The 20,825-nt window shown below is 36.9% G+C and overlaps 1 protein-coding gene across 14 annotated transcripts in view; it reads left to right on the top strand.

The window, feature by feature from the left end:
• Positions 1 to 20,825, top strand: part of Ralgapa1 (Ral GTPase activating protein catalytic subunit alpha 1) — a 220,128-nt gene that overhangs the window by 115,929 nt on the left and 83,374 nt on the right. For all 14 annotated transcript variants that reach the window (XM_028869729.2, XM_028869733.2, XM_028869732.2 and 11 more), the window contains 9 exons: positions 559 to 711; positions 6,240 to 6,433; positions 6,855 to 6,953; positions 7,569 to 7,724; positions 9,775 to 9,903; positions 13,195 to 13,320; positions 15,434 to 15,492; positions 16,577 to 16,685; positions 17,794 to 17,904. In XM_028869729.2, the coding sequence (XP_028725562.1) occupies positions 559 to 711; positions 6,240 to 6,433; positions 6,855 to 6,953; positions 7,569 to 7,724; positions 9,775 to 9,903; positions 13,195 to 13,320; positions 15,434 to 15,492; positions 16,577 to 16,685; positions 17,794 to 17,904 (1,136 nt within the window). The remainder of the gene's footprint in view (positions 1 to 558; positions 712 to 6,239; positions 6,434 to 6,854; positions 6,954 to 7,568; positions 7,725 to 9,774; positions 9,904 to 13,194; positions 13,321 to 15,433; positions 15,493 to 16,576; positions 16,686 to 17,793; positions 17,905 to 20,825) is intronic.

Below are 20,825 nucleotides of genomic sequence, written 5' to 3'. Positions count from 1 at the left end.
GGATGACAGCACTGCAGTCCTGGTCCTCCTAACATCTCGGGGCTGGGGTCATAGGCATACGTGGTGTCTCTGGGGGATCTTAAATGACGACATAATCAGATTGCATTTTCCTGTGTTTCCACTGTTACATGAGAACGGATTGGTGGGAAAGAGTAGAGATGAGGGGACACTGGAGGCTGGGAACTACTATAAACCAAGCTAGCATTGATCAGTAGTATTATATAGAAGAGCAGCCCTGTCACTGTTGACTTGTCCCAAATTCAAATGAGAAAAAGAGAATAAATAGCAGTGGCACCAGAGTTTGTATAGCTGGACCAAGAATGAAAATAGAGGTTGTCACTGTCACTGATGGTTCCCGTTACCTGGCATACCCATTCCTGATCCTGTGTTAGTCCAGCCGTAGACAGTATTGTGATTTTTGTTGACATCTTTGGATAGTATATAACTTGGTTTATCTTTTGATATTTTAAAGTTATGTCCTATTGGTGTTTGAAATATTATGTCTTAGGATACTGAATATATTCTTCACGGTAATTTTATTGAATTTTATCTTTACAGGGTCAGAAAGTGCTTCCCCAGCCCATTCTGCTCTGGGATCCAGGTCACAGACACCTTCCCCATCTACACTAAATATAGATCACATGGAACAGAAGGATCTGCAGCTTGATGAGAAGCTCCACCACTCTGTTCTGCAGACGCCAGATGACCTAGGCAATGTTTGCAAGAATTTCTGTTCTTACAGAGTACTAGTGTCAGGAGAACTTAGGTCACCTTAGCAGTGCTTATTTATACTTAGTTCACGTCTTTGACTTTTCTGAGTCTTCTGTTGTTTTTCTTGCCCTTCAAAGGGGCTGTTATTAAAATAGCTTTGATTGTTTTAACGTTTTATCATAGGTTTTACAGCCTTATAATTAGTGATGGTGATTGCACTATGTGGTGGTGTGTCATTTATTGATATGGTATTTATCCTCTCCTGTCCCCACCCCTCTCTCTCTCCTTCCCCACTTTCTCCTCTTTCTTTTTTTGAGACAGGGCCTCACTATGTATCCCTGGTTGCCCTGGCCTGGAACTCACAGAGGTCTGCTGTCTCTGCCTCACAATTGGTGGGATTCAAAGCATGTCACCATACCTGGTTCCAAGTTTTAAAATTTTGACTTTGAGACAGGGGGTTGCACTGTAGCCCTAGTTGGTCTCTTAACTCCTACTGCTCCTGTCTCAGCTCCCTAAGTGCTGGGATTATAGTTGTGCTCACCATGGTTCAGGTTTCTGAATACTGTACTTGAGTTATCTTGCTCACTCACAGGAGGAAGTAGCAGCACTATCTTTTGTCAGCCAGGCTTTTAGTAAAACAATTTGTCAAATTAGTAATTTCACCTATTTTTTTTCAGTGCATTTAACTGAAATCCTGCATAGTATAAAAAGCGTCAGGTAGGGGATGGAGAGGTGGCTCAGTGGTTAAGAGCACTGACTGCTCTTCCAGAAGTCCTCAGTTCAATCCCAGCAACCACATGGTGGCTCACAAACATCTGTAATAAGGTCTGGCACCCTCTTCTGGCATGCAGATATACATGCAGACAGAAGACTGTATACATAATAATAAATCTTTTTTTTTTTAAAGTCAGATAAACACTTGGAACGTATTCTGAAAATTAGCAAAGGACATATCTGATAAAATATTTATAAGTCTTATTAAAAGTTCATTTTTATTATTCATAGCACATTTAACCTTACCAAGGAAGAAATGAAAGCTATTTAACTCCTGGACTACTTTAAAGGGCTCATTCTATTTTTTTCTATATGTATTCCTAAAATTATATTATTTTATTTGTTTTTTTTTGTGTATTGTTGGTATTCTTTTCTTTTAATTGAAAATAGATTCTTCTCTCATACGATACATTTTGACCACAATTTCCCTCTCTCCCTTCCTCCCAGGCTCCCTCCCCCCACTTTACTTCTCCCCTAGATCCACTACCCCTACGTTTCCTCTTCAGAAAAGAGACGACAGCCAAACAGGACAAAACAAGATATAATAATACAAGACAAAAACTCATGTAGAGGCTGGACAAGGCAGCCCAACAGGAGGAAAAGAGTCCCAAGAGCAGGCAAAAGAGTCAGAGACACACCCGCTCCTACTGTTAGGGGTTCCACAAAACCACCAAAACTAACAGCCATAACGTATGCATAGAGGACCTGGTACAGACCCATGCAGGCCCTGTGCTTGCTGCTTCAGTCTCTGTGAACCCTGTGAGCACTGTCTAGTTGGTTTGCTGGGCCATGTTCTCCTGGTGTCCTCCATCCCCTCTGACTCCACAGTCTTTCCTCTCCCTCTTCTCACAGGGTTCCTGGATCTCTGAAAGGAGGGATCTGATGTAAACCTCCAATTTAGAGTCTCTCCATACAAAGTCTGGCTGTGTGTCTCTGCACTTGCTCTCATCTGCTGCAGGAGGAAGCTTCTCTGATAATGGCTAGACAAGGCTCCAGTCTATGAGTATAGCAGACTATCATTAGGAATTATTTCAGTGTTTTCATTCATTCATTTATTATTTGCCAGTTGTTTGGTCTCTGGACTATCCATTAGGAATTATTTCAGTTTATTTATTGTTTGTTTGTTTGTTTGTTTGTCTCTGGGCTATCCAGTCTTCTGTTCCTGGCCATCCAGGCATTATAGGACATGGGCTCCCTCTCATGGTGTGGGCCTCAAATTAAACCAAACATTGGTTGGCCACTCCTACAAATACTGCACTACCATTGCCCCAGCACATCTTGCAAGCAGGGCAGATTGTAGGTGGAGGGTTTGGGGCTGGGTTGGTGTCCGAGTTTCTCTATTTCTAGCCTGCACAATACCTTCTTGCACCAAAGAGATTAGAACGTAGGGGTAAAGGCTCCAAGATGCAGGACCAGCTCAGCCTCTCTACATTCTGTGAGCTATGTGGATCTTGTCCTCCAATGGGGCCCTGCTGTCAGTTTTCAGAGAATGACCTTCTGTCCTAGCATCAGTCTGAGTTGTTTAGGGATCTCCACAGGACCCCCTTAGCCAACAACTCAACCAACTACAACCCAGTCCCACCACGGGAAGCCTTGCCTGGCTACAAAAGATGGCCAGTTCAAACTGCCTAGCCTCCATTACTAGGAGTCCTCACTAGGTTTACCTTCATAAATTCCAGGAAGTTTCCACTGCACAAGGTTTCTACACTGTCCCCCCAGTGCCCCCCAGTTTCAGCTTTCTCTCCCTGCACTGTCTCCCTCTACCCACCCACTCCCTTATGCCTGATCCCTCCCACTCCAGTCCCCACCTGCAAAATCTGTTCTATTTCTCCTTCCCAGGGAGGTCCGTGCATCCCCTAAAGTAAAGGCTCATTCCTTAATGTCCGGTTCTAGAACTCCTAAGTCTCTGCTTGGTGGATTGGCGTGATCTTTAACATGTTTGTACACTGTTTGCCCACCATTTGGAAGAAAAATTGTAAATTACAAAACAGCTATAATATGACTTTTTTTTGTGGTCTGATTGTTCTTTATTTTATATCTAGAATCCACCTATGAGTGAGTACATACCATAACTGTCTTTCTGGGTTTGGGTTACCTCACTCAGGATGATTTTTTTCTAGTTCCATCCATTTGCCTGCAAATTTCATGCTTTCATTGTTTTTCTCTGCTGAGTAGTACTCCATTGTGTATATGTACCACATTTTTTTCATCCATTCTTCCGTTGATGGGCATCTAGGTTGTTTCCAGGTTCTGGCTATTACAAATAGTGCTGCTATGAACATAGCTGAGCATGTATCTTTATGGTATGAATCAGCATTCTTTGGGTATATGCCCAAGAGTGGGATGGCTGGGTCTTGAGGTAGTTCGATTCCTAATTTTCTGAGAAACCGCCATACTGATTTCCACAGTGGTTGTACAAGTTTACATTCCCACCAACAGTGGAGGAGTGTTCCCTTTGCTCCACATCCTCTCCAACATTGGTTGTCATTGGTGTTTTTGATCATAGCCATTCTAACAGGTGTAAGGTGGTATCTCAGAGTCGTTTTGATTTGCATTTCTCTGATGGTTAAGGATGTTGAGCATTTCTTTAAATGTCTTTCAGCCAATTGTAGTTCTTGTTTTGTGAATTCTATGTTTAGCTCTTTAGCCCATTTTTTAATTGGACTGTTCAGTACTTTGATGATATGACTAGTTTTTAAAAATCCACAAATCATTCATGTAAATTTTACCAGGCTGCTACCATTTTGCCTGTTTATAGGTTTTTCCACATATAATGTAAATTTGTAAATATTTTACACCTATAAACTTAAATAGATCTGTCCCCACAATATGTGTGCTTCCTGTATAGCCTAATGCATTAGCTTCATTCACAATATTTAACATCAATTTCCATTCTTTAGCGATAGTACATTTCCTCAGTTAGCCCATTAATGTCGTTTGTAGCTACACCATACAACTTTTATTTTAAACAAATACTGTTTATTGTTTCTTGCCCCTTTAGTTATTGAATATTTTGTAGTTTTACTCTGAGGAAGTTAAGTTAGAGACCAATGAATTGATTCATATCAATATGTATACACACATGTGTATATATGAAGATGCTATAGAATAGGAAAAGTATTACAACTCTATGTGGTTAGAACTCAGTAGCTTTCTTTTGATTTACTGGCTTTATACTGAAAGCCTACTTTTTATTCTGAAGATTAACTGTCTAATACCTTTTAAATATTATTAGTTATTGTATAATTTACATGCAAAGACAAAATTTAAGATTTACAAATATAAGATACATGTCTTGTAAAAATGGACTGACTATAAATTATCAATATATTTGGAATATTATCAAACATGAAAGATCTTATTATTATTAATTTTTTTTTGGTTTTTCGAGACAGGGTTTCTCTGTGTAGCTTTGCGCCTTTCCTGGGACTCACTTGGTAGCCCAGGCTGGCCTCGAACTCACAGAGATCCGCCTGGCTCTGCCTCCCGAGTGCTGGGGATTAAAGGCGTGCGCCACCACCGCCCGGCACAGATTAAGATTCTTATGGTCTACAAAATGTTTAGTTTCTTAAGTTCTTTAGTTGCAAGGATATCTGCATTTTTGTTTATTTTTGTTTAGTTATTTACTGCAAGATTTCACTGTGTAGCCTAAGCTAGCCTTGCATTCACTTGAACAAAGTGCAGGCTGGACTTGAATTGGTGAAGATCCTTCTGCCTCAGTTTGCTAAGAGCTTGGATTACAGACATGAGTCGCCATATATACTTTCTTACAATTTCCTATACAGTTGTAAGGATTGAATAGATTTTTTTAAGCTGGAAGAATCTGTAGCAAAACCATCTATTTTATAAATGAGGAAGTATAACCTTAAGTCATTAAAATAATTTGTTTAACATGGTTAGTGGCAGAAGTGAGACTAAAATCAAAGTTACCTATATTTATTGCTTATCACCTTGTCAGTATTAAAAAGGATAATTATGCCGGGCAGTGGTGGCATGAGGCAGAGGCAGGCAGATCTCTGAATTCAAGGCCAGCCTGGTCTACGAACTAGTTCCAGGACAGCCAGGGCTACACAGAGAAATCCTGTCTTGGAAAACAAAACCAAAAACAACAAAAGCATAATTATGCTAACTGTTATTATGTTCAAATTTTAGTACAAGAATCTTTCTTATGTTGTGATATCTCTTTCAGTGCTACTGTTTGGACACTCTAGCTACATAGAATTTGGCTTATAAAGATTTCCTACAGGAATTACTTTTAGCCTAAGATTTTCTGCTTGATGATATAGTCTAAACTAGGTATTAAATAAAAGGGAGAGTATGTGCTTATAAAATTGGTATTTATGTCCCACATACATTTTTCTATCACAGGCCAGCAAGATGGCCCAGTGGGTAAAAGCACCTGTAGTACAAGCCCCGCCAGCTGCCCTCAGTCCCCAGAACCCACAGTGTAAGGAGAGAACCAGCTCTACATACACATGCTTTCTCACACACACATCACACACATACAAGGATAATAATTTTTGATAGCTGCACAAGAAGTGGTAGTTGCATATTTTTTCTTCAGCAAATCTCAATAACAACCCTATTAACAAGCAATTATTACCAACATAGAGAATTATGAATTGGTAAGGTTTTGACATTATCAGGAAAAAAAATGACTTATATTTACTTCCTTTTTCATTTGTAGATATTTAAGATTCTTCACTTAGGTTGGCTCTTTGGGTACTGACACAATTATGTTATTTTTTCTGTAGAAATCAGTGAATTTCCATCTGAATGCTGTAGCGTGATGGCAGGAGGTACGCTCACTGGGTGGCATGCTGATGTTGCTACTGTCATGTGGCGAAGAATGCTGGGCATTTTGGGAGATGTCAATGCTATTATGGATCCTGAAATACATGCCCAAGTTTTTGATTACCTCTGTGAACTTTGGCAAAATCTAGCCAAGGTGAGAAAAAATAAAGACTATAAGAGGAAAAGGGAAGAAAAATAAAGTATTAATAAGTAGAAGGCGGCCAGGTGTGTGGTGCACACCTGTAATTCTGGCACTTGTAAGACTGTGACAGGGGATCATGAGGTAGAAGCCATGCTGGGATACATAGCATGTCCTAGTCCAGCCTTGTCTATCCCGTCTCAAGAAACAAGCACCCCTCCCCCCAAAAAAGAAGAGGCGTTTGAGAACATAATTACAACCTTGATCTTGCTTTGAATTCAGTGACTGCTCAGCATGGTGAAGTCACTTGGCCATAATTAGCCATATGAAATAGGTTGTTATGGTAGAGACTGGATTTGACTTCTGTTTAAGGTAAAACAGCAAAAAGAGGAAATAATGTAATACATGTGTGTTACCTTTCATTTGAAAATTATAGATCAGAGATAACCTTGGCATTTCAGCAGATAACCTAACTTCACCTTCTCCACCTGTTTTGATTCCTCCACTAAGAATTCTTACACCTTGGCTTTTTAAGGTAAGCTTAATATATAAAACATTAATAAATTAGTCTTTAATAATTAGTCTTGAGCATTTGATAGAAATTTTAACAGATGTTTGGTCTTCAAGAACACTTACTTTTTAGCCAGTATCTTTAAGAAATTTTGCATAGAGAGGAGAGTTAGGCATAGCAGAATCACATTACTTATTTATTTAATAAAGCAAAAGTAAGTAGAAAAGTATGTCTTAAATGTTTTAAATACATTTATTTATTTTTATTCAGGGATCTAATCCACAGCCTGCACATACTAAACAAGTGCTATAGCACTGAGCTATACCCACAACTCTAGAAGAGCCTGTCTTCATTATATTTAAATAAAAAGTAAAGCACCAACTATAGTTTTAGAGATTTATTTCTCTTAAGTATTATTTGATGCTTGGACTGCTTTCAAGTGAAACAGTCTGTGATTATTCATATGTACATTGAATCATTTCAGTAACAGTAGTTTCCCTAGTCCTGACTTCTGGTTCATTAACAAAATTGGACCAACAAAGAAATATATGAAAACAGATACTGCTCATTATATTCGATTGTTTAAGTAGTTATAAACAATATTGGTTTTTAGTATTAAAACTGATTTCTTAATTTTAGGCAACCATGTTGACTGATAAGTATAAACAAGGTAAATTACATGCATATAAACTTATTTGTAATACAATGAAAAGAAGACAAGATGTATCTCCAAACAGAGATTTTTTAACACATTTCTACAATATAATGCATTGTGGATTGCTTCATATCGATCAGGTAAATATGTGTACCTTTTTAAATGTTGTTTTATCAGTTGTGTCAGTTGTCAACTTGACAGAAATTAGATTCACCTAGGAGATGGGCCTCTGAGCATGTCTGTGAGAGATTGTCTTGATTACATTAATTGAGGTGGGAAGACTTGCCTACTGTGAGTGGGTACCATTTCCTGTGCAGAGGATCCTGGACTGTGGAAGATGGAGCAAGCTGAGGACTAGATGAACACCTTCATTGCTCCATTCTGTCTGTGCACATAATGTGACTAGCTGCTTCGAGTTCTTGTCACTGTGACTTTCCTGCACTATATAACCTAGAGATCTAAGTTAAACAAACCATTTCTCTTTGAGTTGTTTAGGTCAAAGTATTTTATCATAGCATTAGGAAAGGAAGCAAAGACATTGTTTTTCAGTTCTGTGTAATTCTGGCTTTTTAAGAATTAAATTTGTCCTTCACACATAGTGACTATATATAATTCACTCCCACTTTATGACCTTATTTATTCTTGAAAAGTAGTTGAAAACAAGTTATCACAGTACGTAAGGGACTGATTTCAGTGTTCTTTCAGCTTTCACATGCTAACCAACTTACTTTTTGAGGAGATTAAGTAATCCTTTGTTTAGGTTGTTTTTTTCTTAATATTCCAATGTGTCTGTTTTTAGATATTTTATAATTGATTCTTAATTGACATTTGAGGAATATGAATTTGCTCACCTTTTCATACAGCAATCATAAGGTTTATTCTACTCTAAAATTTACCTCATATTTTCTTATCACTCAATACATTGACATAATGATAATTACATTGCCTTGGCAGCTGTATCATTTATGATCATTGAATAATCATAGATAGGATTCTAGGACATGTATTTCAGGGGTGTTGATCTTAGTTGGAAAACTTAAAGTGTGGAAGAGTACTGTAATTTGGCTAAATGTCATTTGGAGAACACTAATATTCAAAGCTGATAGTTAATTTCTTTCTGAGCAAATGAGAAAATTTTATTCATCAATTTGAAAATAATTGTAGCGTCCTGACCCTTATAAACATATCTCATATACTATTACATTCTTACTACTACAAAATAGGTTTAAGGTCAGTCACATTCAGTAGAAGGAAGACTGGTTGGGAGAAGAAGGGAATCAGTTGGGAGTAGGGAGGTCAATGACAAGAAAGGGTTATGGGGTAAGTATGATCAAAATGTATTATGTACCTATATGAAAATATCACAGTGAAACATTATTATATATAATTAATACAGGCTAGTAAAAACCTTTCCTAAAAAGTCACATTGAATAATACAACCAAATGTACTGCATCTTTCCTGGTAAATTCCGGAATCATAATGCCATGTTAAGAATGTTCACTTAAGGGCTGGAGAGATGGCTCAGAGGTTAAGAGCACTGTTTACTCTTCCTAAAGGTCCTGAGTTCAATTCCCAGCAACCACAAGGTGGCTCACAACTACCTGTAATGAGATCTGGTGCCCTCTTCTGGCCTGCAGGGATACGTGCAGACAGAACACTATTTACATAATAAATAAATCTTTTTAAAAAAAAAAGAATATTCACTTAAAAACACCTACCTTTAGGTTTCTGAAGCCAGATATCTATTATCCAAGGACTTCAAATTTGTTTTTGTTTTTGTTTTTTTCAAATAAGGTCTCTCCAGTTGCCACATAGCTCATGTAGGTTCAGTGTAGATTCGGAGTGTGAATAATCACACAGAAGCAGCTGGGTGGCTGGAGAAACTGCTCTGTAATTCAGTGTTAGGAAATGGAGGGCTAGCATTTGCTGTGAAGCAAAGAGCCCTCCCTGCTCTTTCAGGTGGAAAACAGTTTTGTCATTTATGTCAGTTAATCAAGTGTGTTTTAAGTTCACTTTCCTAACAAAATATACTAAGCATGTATTAATTGGAAGAATTAAAATTGGTCTTTCCAGGTAGTCAGCCAGTATGTTTTTTTATTTCACATTTTACCTGTTTTTAATGATATCGATTAGTTGATACCCAAGATTACATATGTGGTCATCTTTCTTTCCTCTTTTCTTCTTCTAAGGACATTGTCAATACAATCATCAAGCACTGCTCACCTCAGTTTTTTTCACTTGGTTTGCCTGGTGCCACAATGCTCATTATGGATTTTATTATAGCAGCTGGGAGAGTGGCTTCTTCAGCTTTTCTTAATGTAAGTATTTCTAGTTCTTTTAGGGTAATAAACTCTATTTATCAAGACTCAGCTCACAAAGCAACAAAGAGAACACTATTGCTGATAAAATATAACAAATTCATGTCCAGGAAAGTTTACCGTTTAATTGGAATTGATTGCTTCTCTCACATTAAAAAGAAAGAAATTCTGATGTGTTAAGAAATCAATAAAATTAGTTGGTGAATTACCCCCAGGAGCTGTAAAAATGGTTTACATCCAATAGGGAAAAAAGATATACAGTTGGGAAATCTATGGAAACAGGGAAGGACATGAAGAAAGGATTGTGAGTTATTACAATAAGATAAGAGTGGAGAATAATCATTACTGTGTGTGTGCATGAAATCATCATGTTATTCATCTAGAACTTTTGACAATTAAAATCTTAATGGGATAAAAAACAAACATTTATGGGATAGCCCAGAAATGTCCTTGGAGTAACCTTTACATGTTAAGAAGCTGTGAGATAATTGCACAGAAACCAGGGTAAGTGGAATATGTAAGTAGCAGAAATGAGCTAGCCAGGGAGGTAGTAACTGTGGACATAGTGCTAAAAAGGGTTAGATTTTGTCTACGGAAAATTGAGTAATGACTTAAGGAAACAAGTTGTTAACATGATCAAGTGTGTATTTTAGAAAGATCACTTTCTAATGTCATGTTAGATAAAAGTTTAGGATATATGGAAGAGAAAAGTACTTGTATTTCATTTTAAAGCATGCACAACCATTTAACAGATTATTTCTGTTTTGAAAGCCCAACAGTGAATGATAAAAATACTGTTTGGGGCAGTACATAAGGTGTGTATTGGATACTGATGAGAGGTCAATAGAATAATTGTATACATAAGTCAAGAGGTCAAGAGAGATGTTTTAGAGGTGTTTTTAAAGCACTGAACCTGGATACATTTGATCATGTGGAGGAAATGTGCAAATGAGAAAGAAAAGACTGTATTCTAGCCAAGTTTGTTTTCCTACAGTTCTTGGAGAACAGTCATCGTATCTTGCATTTTGGTATCTCCTGGGCCTGGCCCAGGGTAGTGCTTACTCACTACTATATGCTCAACATTATGCTTAGCCCTTTGGTGGCTTTATAAACTTTTTCTTCCTTGTTCATATATGCAGAGGCTAGTCTACAGAGGAACAGGGTAGTGTTCTGTATCACCCAAAGCGTGCTCTGCACAGCAGCATTTACTATGATTTGGTTGCTCATTAGCAATGCTGAAGTACTGAATCAGAACCTACATTATGATGAGATTATAGATGATGAATGAAGTCATTATGGATACATCTTAGGTTTTAAGTGCTGTGAACCAGGTTATGGTACTATACTGGCTTAAAGAAATACTTTAAAATATGGAAAGAGGTAATTAAGCCTGTGTCTCGAGAATATTAAATAAATACATTACTCTGAAGTAGATTACATGGAAGACAAACCAAATATGAGGCACAAGCTACAACTTCATTGTAGTATTACCATGGTACCCAGATAATCAGCCTCTTAGACTGGCCAAAGTTGATAGAACTCAGAAGGAGAAACTTTCACTTCTGATTAATTTACTGTTACTCCAGATGACTAACCATATTTTCTGCAACTTTTGTCTAAGTTCTGTAGAATTAAAACCTTATGTGACTCACTTTCCTCCCCTACATCTAGATATTAGTTATGTATAGCATCCTTTGGGTAATGCAAATAATAGTCCCTTTCTATGCTAATTTGCATGATGCCTATTACTGAGGAAGGCTACGTAGAAACCAAATCATTGTAGTAAACAAGCTAGACACTCACATGTGCCCTGTAAGGTTGGGGCAGTCTCCCTCTGGATGGTGTTCAAAATCCCAATTCCAAGTCTTGGCTCTTTGGATTCTCTTTTAGATTCCATCCATATCATCTTTCATTGTTAATTTTCCCTCCTTCCTTAAGCAAATTACAAGTGATTGAATTTTGTCTTTCTCAACTATTACATAATCACTTGTTCCTGTTATAGCTTCATATCCAGACATTACCAGTTACCTTACCCAACTTAGCAAAAAAACCTCAACTCATCCCTTCAACTGAATATTGAGTTTTTTTAAAAACCATTTCTGTTTGTGTAGGATAGTTTTAAACCAGGATGGTAGATGTCAGTTTACTATGCCCTTTCATACTTGTCCGTCTGGGTTGTTTTTTAATCTGGACATGAAGTGTTTTATCTTTTGTTTTGTTGTTTTGTTTGACACAATGTCTTGCTGGTAGTGCAGACAGGCCTTCAGCTTGCAGTCGACCTGCTCGGCCTCCTTAGGGTAGGGATTTTAGGTATACTCTTAATGGGTCTAGTAAAAGGAGCTGTTCTGTTCTGTTAAAAAGTCATGTAAGCTGAAATCATACTAAGCTGCAAGTCTTTTTTAGATATTGAGTCTTAATTTATGTGGATGGAAGCACTGTGTTGCTAATATACTGGTGTTTCGCATTTTTATTAAGTATTCTTAAACCTATAAGCCAATTGGTAAGTAAATAATGCCTTGGTCCCTGTTTACTGGGCATGTAAGAGGGCAGAAGAGGAAATGTTCAGTATTGATATTTAAGAAATGACTTAATAAAATGAAAGGCAACATGAAGTACTTTCTTCTGTAAGATTTATGTTGACATAAATTATGTTAGTAAAGATTAAGGACAGTGGTGTTTTTCATATTCATAAAAAGATAAAAACCATCTAGCGTGGTAGCCATTTCTTGGAGACAGAATTAACATTTTAATCTTTTTATTATCCTAAAGTAGTGACATTGAGTCATCAGCTTATTTGAAATAATGAAGTGTGAACTACATTTAAAGTAATTTAGTCAGGCATGGTTGCACATATCTATAAGCTCTGCACTTGGGAGACTGAAATAGGAGAATCACAAGTTCAAGACCACCCTAGGCTGCAAAGTGAGTTTAGGGCCAGCTTAGGCTATGTAGCAGAACCCTGTCTCTATAAATAAATAAGTAAGTAGAATATTCATTTTTCCCTTTAATTATGTTTGGTTACCAGCTTTTATTCCTATTTAAAATTCATTAGCTGCAAATGATTTCTGTTCATTGGTTGCTTTTCAAGAAAGTTTTGCTATTTGTCCATTATATTTACTAAGAATAATCATACTCTCTTTAGAAATTCTAGATTAAAACCTAAATCATTGACATTCCCTCTTTTCATGCTCTCACTGTCCTGTGTAATGTAATTATAGAACAAAATCTTTAGCAGTAGTTGAAGAACACAATTAACTAGCATTTTATAGAGTGTTTAAATCCGATACACAGGCACCACGAGTGGAAGCACAAGTTCTTCTGGGGTCCTTAGTTTGCTTTCCCAACTTATACTGTGAACTGCCTGCTCTCCATCCCAACATCCCTGAGATTGCTGTTTCTCAGTTTACAGATGTGAAGGTAAGAAATAAGACACTCGTGTTTATTTAGTATTTATGATATAATCTGATTTCTCCCCTTTCCTTTTGAAATCTAGTTACTAAAGAATGTTAATACTCCAGCCATAAAACTGCCAGGAGCAAAGCCTTTTCAGGTTTAAAAGCTTGGAAACCTTTCCTCGTTACCGAGCCTGCTCACTGGTCTGCCCCTTAGGAGCCAAGGGGGTTTTACTTACTCCCTGACCCAATACCTAGGCTGCTACTGTACGGCTTCTAAGATTGAGATGCCAAACTAAAGCTGAATGTTTGACTTCCACTTTCTATTTCTTGATACATTATATCAAAGTGATAGAACTTGCCTACTGTGTGGAACTTTGTATGAAACATGGAGTATCTCCTGTACCTGAAGCATTAAAGAGCTTGGACAGTCACCAGGAGCAGGCATGACAATAACACTTGTGATGTATGCACTTCTCAAAGTTTCAGGTTAGAAAACTAGTAAGAAGTTGTTTGGAGCCTCTGCAGAAGTCAGTCTCTGTTTAAAGAGGAAATAGGATTTGATCATGTATTTAGTCCTATGGACTCAATACCTCTTAGACCAAGGTAGAGGGGGCTGGCATGGAAAGTTCTGTAAGGTTCTGACTCCAGCAGTGTGAGCCATAGTGAATAATTCTGTGATTAAGTCATTGTCTCTGACTGATGCCTGTGTGCTCCAAATTCCCAAGGGCTTAGCACTCCTGTTAATAAAGCATGCTGTGACAGTAACTGCACCATGTTCCATGTTTAACTTAAACTGGCCTTTAGCATCCGAAGAGCTGAAGAGAAGACACTGCAGCTCTGGGGGATCATGCTGATGCTTTATTTTTCCAAGTTGCTTTCTCTGAAAGTTTGGTTTGAATTTCTTCTTAAGCCTTTAAAAATGTTTTTAGTTAGTAAAAAGAATATAGGTTTCATTATAGCATATTTTTAACTGTTTTGAGACAAGGTCTCACCATGTATCCTAGACAGGCCTAAAATTCAACTCTGTAGCCTAGGAGTGCTTGAACTAGTAGAGATCCTCATGCCCCTGCCTCCCAAGTACAGGTATCACAGGCTACTAGCACTAGGAATACTGTCAAAAGATAACTTTTTACTTTGTTTTGTTTTGTGTTTTCAGACAGGATTTCACTGTGTAGCCAAGACTGGCCTGGACCTTGTGGTCCTTTCATGTCTGCCTTCTGGCTTCTGAGAGTACAAGCATGTCATGATCCCTCATGTACTGTTTTCTTTTTATCATACTGATCTCTTTAGATATGTAACTATAAATGGAATTGCTTTGGGTGACATGGCTATTCTAACAATATTAATACGTCCAATAAATGAACCACCCTTTCTTTCCAGGAATAGATTCTATTTAATCATATACAATCTTTGTAATGAACTGTTCAGTTTATTTATTGAATACTAGTAATTTTTTGAGGACTTTTTAAAAAAGAAAGTATCCTTATGGATTTGAGTATCTAGGTAATTCTGACCTCATAAAATGAGTGTGAAGATGTTCTTATTTCTTCAGTCTTTTTTTTTTTTTTAAAGAGTTTGATAAAAATCAATCTTACTTTTAGAAGTGTTTGGTAGAATTTACCAATGAAGCCATCTGGACCTGCCTCTCAAATAATATGTCTAAAAAAAAACTTTAAAGGTATTCATGCCTCCTAAGTGTCAGCTCTGTTGTATAGAGAATCCTTATTACCCTCCTAATCGTGAAAAAAAAGTTATTTTTAAAGATATTTTATTTGCCGGGCGATGGTGGCGCACGCCTTTAATCCCAGCACTCGGGAGGCAGAGGCAGGCGGATCTTTGTGAGTTCGAGGCCAGCCTGGGCTACCAAGTGAGTTCCAGGAAAGGCGCAAAGCTACACAGAGAAACCCTGTCTCGAAAAACCAAAAAAAAAAAAAAAAAAAAAAAAAAAAAAAAAAAAGATATTTTTAGAATAATGCTGGAATTTTATTGAAAGCAAATATAAAAACAAGCTGTTTACTTACCCACTCTATTTCTAATGTCCAGAGCACTATCTGACCCTGAATGGCCAACTAGTAAATATTTGTTGAATTAGTACATGAAATCATAGTCATTTCTTCTGTTTCTTCTTATTTTAGGAACTTATAATTAAAACTGTCCTAAGCTCAGCGAGAGATGAGCCCTCTGGTCCTGCACGGTAGGTCAGATATTCTTAGATCTAGCACTTAATGTAATGACTCTGCTTAGTATTTTGTAAAAATTGATTACTACGCTTCAGATTGTTCCAGACTTCCAAAAGCCTTCATCCTTCATAACTAATAATTTTTTTTCATCTTGAGTACATTTTACTTTATCATTATATTTCATTAGTAATTTATGTAGTGCTTTGAGGTACAGCAGTAGAGATCAGTGTTCATTAAAATAGTTATGATACAGAAATTGATATATCTAAGGATATATATGTATATATAACCTTTCTAGAGCTTTATTGGGAGGGAGAGGGAGAGGGAGAGGGGAGAGGGATATTTTGGTCATCTCAGTAGTGAATAATTGGGTAGCATTAATAGTCTACACCATGAGAGGAGGCTTCAGCCTCTTCTGTGTTCTGGAAGAAAAAATACTTTTTCATTGAATTATTATAAAATGTAGTGTTCCACTATATTTAAGAATATCAGTATTAATACATGTACATATTTTTATATTTGGAGAGAGCCATTATACAGTTTATCAGAAGCATAAACTTGAGTACATGGATGTCTTCCTGATTCTGATTATCAAATAACTTTCAGCTGAAACTTAGCTGAGTTACATTTAGGAAAATAAAACCCCATAAGACATTAGGGAAACAACTAACGTCCTACAAGGTCTATTTCTGCTGGTGTGTTAAATCTGAATAACACATTTTTTACTTATTTCATCAGTTTATTTTTATGTAAGTTCATTTTCTTATTGCCAGTCAAGAATACTAGAGTCTCCTGTTGAAAGCAGGTTCTGCATTTGTTTGGGAAGAAGACTTGTCACATTGCCAATTTAGTAATACGGATTTGTCAGGAAGGCACTGCACACTGTCCCAAGCCTACCTCTCTGTTTCTGCATCACTATTGGTAATGAATACAGTAGAAACTTAGGTTTCAGTGTGGGGTGTTTTTATTTCCACTTTTCTTATTAGCTAACTCAGACAGTAACAGTCGTTGATTCACTCAAACAGTGAATGTAAACAGTGAATGTACTGAATGTTTGGTTTTCTTTAAAGTCATTTTAGACTGTCTTTTTTTTTTCAGATGTGTAGCACTTTGCAGTTTAGGGATTTGGATTTGTGAAGAATTAGTCCATGAATCTCATCATCCTCAAATTAAAGAAGCTCTGAATGTAATTTGTGTTTCATTAAAGGTAAAGAAAACTATTTAATGAAATATATTGAGATCATTTAGGACACGTGAATTTTTCCTCCAGACATTTAATAATCCTGGGCCCCAGTGACTACAATATTTAATAATCATTTTCATCATGTATTATTACATTAACTTTTTGATTCTGACTTGCTTTAATAATAGTCCATCTCTTGAATTTAAGATGTTTTTGTGTTGAGCTCTTCTGTCTGAACTTTCCTATATTTGACTTCTTTCCTAGAAAACATGTGAATGATGTCTTAAAAACAAACCCGTCATTTAAAATAGCGTATAGGAGGGAGGTGATTTAGTATGTGTGTATAAGAGAAAGGAGGAGGGGCAGGAGGAGAGGTATAGTATAGGTTTATGTGTGTGCTTGTGTGCTGAGGCTAGAGTCATGGGCAGCTTTGAATCAGAACTCTCTATAACTCTAGTTCCAGGGGACCTAGTGCCCTCTTCTGGCCTCTTTGGGTACTAGGCCCGTACATGGTGTACATACATAAATGCAGGCAACCAACACAAAGTTTAAAAAAAGTAGTGATAATCTAATCATGTGGAAAGTCTGAATAAAATTATAAAATTTTATTTTGTTTCATTATTATTTGGGGGTTTGTTTTTGCTATTGTTGTTTGAGACAAAAATCTCATTATTTAGCTCAGGCTAGCTTCTAATTCAGTAAAATACTCAGACTGTCACTAAACTCGTAATTTTCCTGCTTTAGTGTTCTGAGTGTTGGAATTTCAAGCATGCTCCACCATGCTTTGCTTATATGAATATGTTTTACTTATGAAAGAAAATTTATTATTCTTGTCTGAGAACTTTTAATGCCACAGCATCTGTTTAAGGCTGAATAACATAATTTACATAGTAAGCACTTTTGAGTAATACCAGTTAATTGACAGATATTTCTGATTATATGCTATGTTTGAGGCATTTTGCTAAGCAAAGTAAAGAATAAAATGAACACCGTACAGATACAAGCTTTGAGAGATGAATGGTACAACAGCTGAAATGTATGATAAAAGGAAACATGACATTTAAATTTCCAGAAGCTAATGTTGATGAATATGCATGAAGAACTTTTATAACAATGATTTTTGTTGTTGCAGTTTACTAATAAAACAGTTGCCCATGTAGCTTGTAACATGCTTCACATGCTGGTTCACTATGTACCTAGACTTCAGATTTACCAGCCTGATTCACCCTTGAAAATTATTCAGGTAAATAACTTTGCATTTATTTTTATTATAAGCTTATATAAAAATTTCTTAGATATGGGTACTTTGAAATATGAAATTATTTTAATAGGTGCTAATTTCTTTATGGGTAAATACTTGATGTTCATCTTGCTTTTTGTTTTTTGTTTGTTTTTGGTTTTTCGAGACAGGGTTTCTCTGTGTAGCTTTGCGCCTTTCCTGGAACTCACTTGGTAGCCCAGGCTGGCCTCGAACTCACAGAGATCCGCCTGGCTCTGCCTCCCGAGTGCTGGGATTAAAGGCATGCGCCACCACCGCCCGGCTCATCTTGCTTTTTTATAATATCGAAGTTCCTGATAATTCTTTTGTACTTTTAAATTTTATCTATCTATATATCTACTTATCTACCTACCTACCTACCTACTTACCTACCTATCTACCTACCTACCTATCTACCTACCTACCTATCTATCTATCTATCTATCTATCTATCTATCTATCTATCTATCTATTTTACATCCAGACTGCAGTTTCCCCTCCCTCTTCTCCTCTCATCCCCGTCCCCTCCCCTCCGCACACCCCCCACTCCACTCCTCCTCTGTTCCTGTTCAGAAAAGGGCAGTCCTCCCATGGATATCAGTTTGTTAAGATACGTTTATTTTATGTGTATGTATGCGCACCACATGCATGCAATGCCTACAGAGGTCAGAAGAGAGCAATAGATGCTCTGGAACTGGAACTACAAATAGTTGTAAGCCATCCTGTGGGTGATGGGAACTGAACCAAGGTTTTCTGCAAGAGCAGTAAATGCTCTTAACCACTGAGCATTTCTCTTCCTTTGTAATTTTTGTTAGAAGTATGGTTTCCTGGTTTGGAATGAAATTTTTTTAAGTCATGAAAATAGTTATTAGTTGTGAAAATTATATACTTCATACAAACTTATTAATGCCATTGTGATTATAAATCTATATTCTGCTTCATTTTCTCTTAAGTGAATAAAACATGCTATCCCTCCAGTTTACCAGAATCATGGCATTACTCCTTCCTTTTTTAGCCAATCATTATGAAGTTCTCTATCTTTTATTCAAATTTAGTGTTTCCTGTGCTTCCTGTAAGACCCTTTATCGTTTCTTTTTTGCTACTGCAGTATCTTGCTCCTGGCAGGCATCTTCTTCCCCTTTAGGTCATCATTGACATTCTCAAGTCACCTGAAATAAAAATGCTCATGAAGTTCCTTTCTTTGGCTGTGAATTCAGACCCCCAACTGAAGATCCATCTCATCTTTCCAGAACCATATACAGCTTCCCATGAGATACATGTTCTCCAGGCAACTAAGTCTGCTTCTCCCAAATGTTCCTCTAACTCTCTTGTTATCTGAAATGCTTTACTTCTCTCAAAACCCCCTCAATCTCTATATGCCTCTTTTGGTATTCTTATAACATCTTCAAGAAAGCCGAAAACAAGTATTTATTAAGTTCCTACTGTAGAGCAATTGCTGTATCACTCACCTCTTCAGAAATATCTAATTTTTATTTTATTTTACTTATTTTATTTTTTGAGTCAGGGTCTCACTATGTAGCTCTGACTGGTTTGGAACTCAATATGTAGATCAGGCTAGTCTCAAACTCATAGAGATCCACCTGCCTCTTCCTTCAAGTGCTGAGATTAAAGGCATGCACCACTACTCACAGCCCAATATGTAGTTCTTTTTAATTTTATTATTGATTTAATTTTTAATTTTATTTTATATGCATGGCTGTTTTGCCTATGTATATGTCCTTGAACCACTTGTGTGCTTGGTACCTATATATGCCAGAAGAGAGTATCAGATCCTTGGAATTGGAGTTGCAGGAGGTTGTGAGCCACCTTGTAGGTGCTGAGAATTGAATGTCCTCTGGAAAAGCAGCCAGTGCTCTTAACGGCTGAGCCATTTCTCTAGTTTCCCAATATCTAATTTTTAAAAATATTTTGACATGGGAAATTATTCCCTCCACCACTTTACCTTATTTAAGAGAGAACTAAAGACTTAGTAACTATATAAAATCTCAAACCAGTAACCAATAGGATAGAAAGAGGATTCCTGTAGCACAAATCCTGATGCCCCTGTCATTAGGTAACATTATATCCTCCTGGTATCTTTGATGGAGTTGAAGACTAATTAGTTAGAATTATAGTTTTCCTTAGTTATAATAGAAAGTAAATTAGATACAAAACTTTATACTCACCAAGATAAGATAGATAATTAAGTATTTTTTCTAATTTTGTCAAATGCAAATGGATTGGATATTGTTACTATAATTCTTACTTAATAACTTTTTGTTTTACTATATTAAGGTTAAAACTTTCCTTTTAATTAGACCAAAAAAAAAAAAAAGAGGAATGCTATGGGATAATGCTCTTGTACACTGTAAAGATTTGTCACTCATATTGGTTTAATAAAACGCTGATTGTCCAGTAGCTAGGCAGGAAGTATAGGCAGGGCAACCAGACTAGGAGAATTCTGGGAAGAGGAAGGACAGAGTCAGGCGTTGTCAGCCTGATGCAGAGGAAGCAAGATGAGAATGTTGTATTGAGAAAAGGTACCAAGCCATGTGGCTAAACATAGATAAGAATTATGGATTAATTTAAGTGTAAGAACTAGTTAGTAATAAGCCTGAGCTACCAGCTGAGCATTTATAAGTAATGTTAAGCCCTGAGTCAATTATTTGGGAAGTGGCTGCTGGGTATTTGGGAACAGGACCAGGCAAGAGAGAAACTTCTGCCTACAGATTCCAACCCAAATCTGTAAATTCAAAGGCATAGGCCTGTAATCCAGCAGTTGGGAAAATGATGACAGAGGGTTGCTAGTTCAAAGCCAGCCTGAAAACTTAGAAAGACCCTGTTTGAAAAAATAAGGTATGGGACAGGGAGGAGAGTACAGCTCAGTTGTAAAGCACTTTTCACTT

This window comes from Peromyscus leucopus, chromosome 14 (assembly GCF_004664715.2).
Source record: "Peromyscus leucopus breed LL Stock chromosome 14, UCI_PerLeu_2.1, whole genome shotgun sequence".
NCBI lineage: Eukaryota > Metazoa > Chordata > Mammalia > Rodentia > Cricetidae > Peromyscus > Peromyscus leucopus.
The sequence above is the reverse complement of the archived record's forward strand: the minus strand, read 5'-3'. Positions and strand labels throughout refer to the sequence as shown.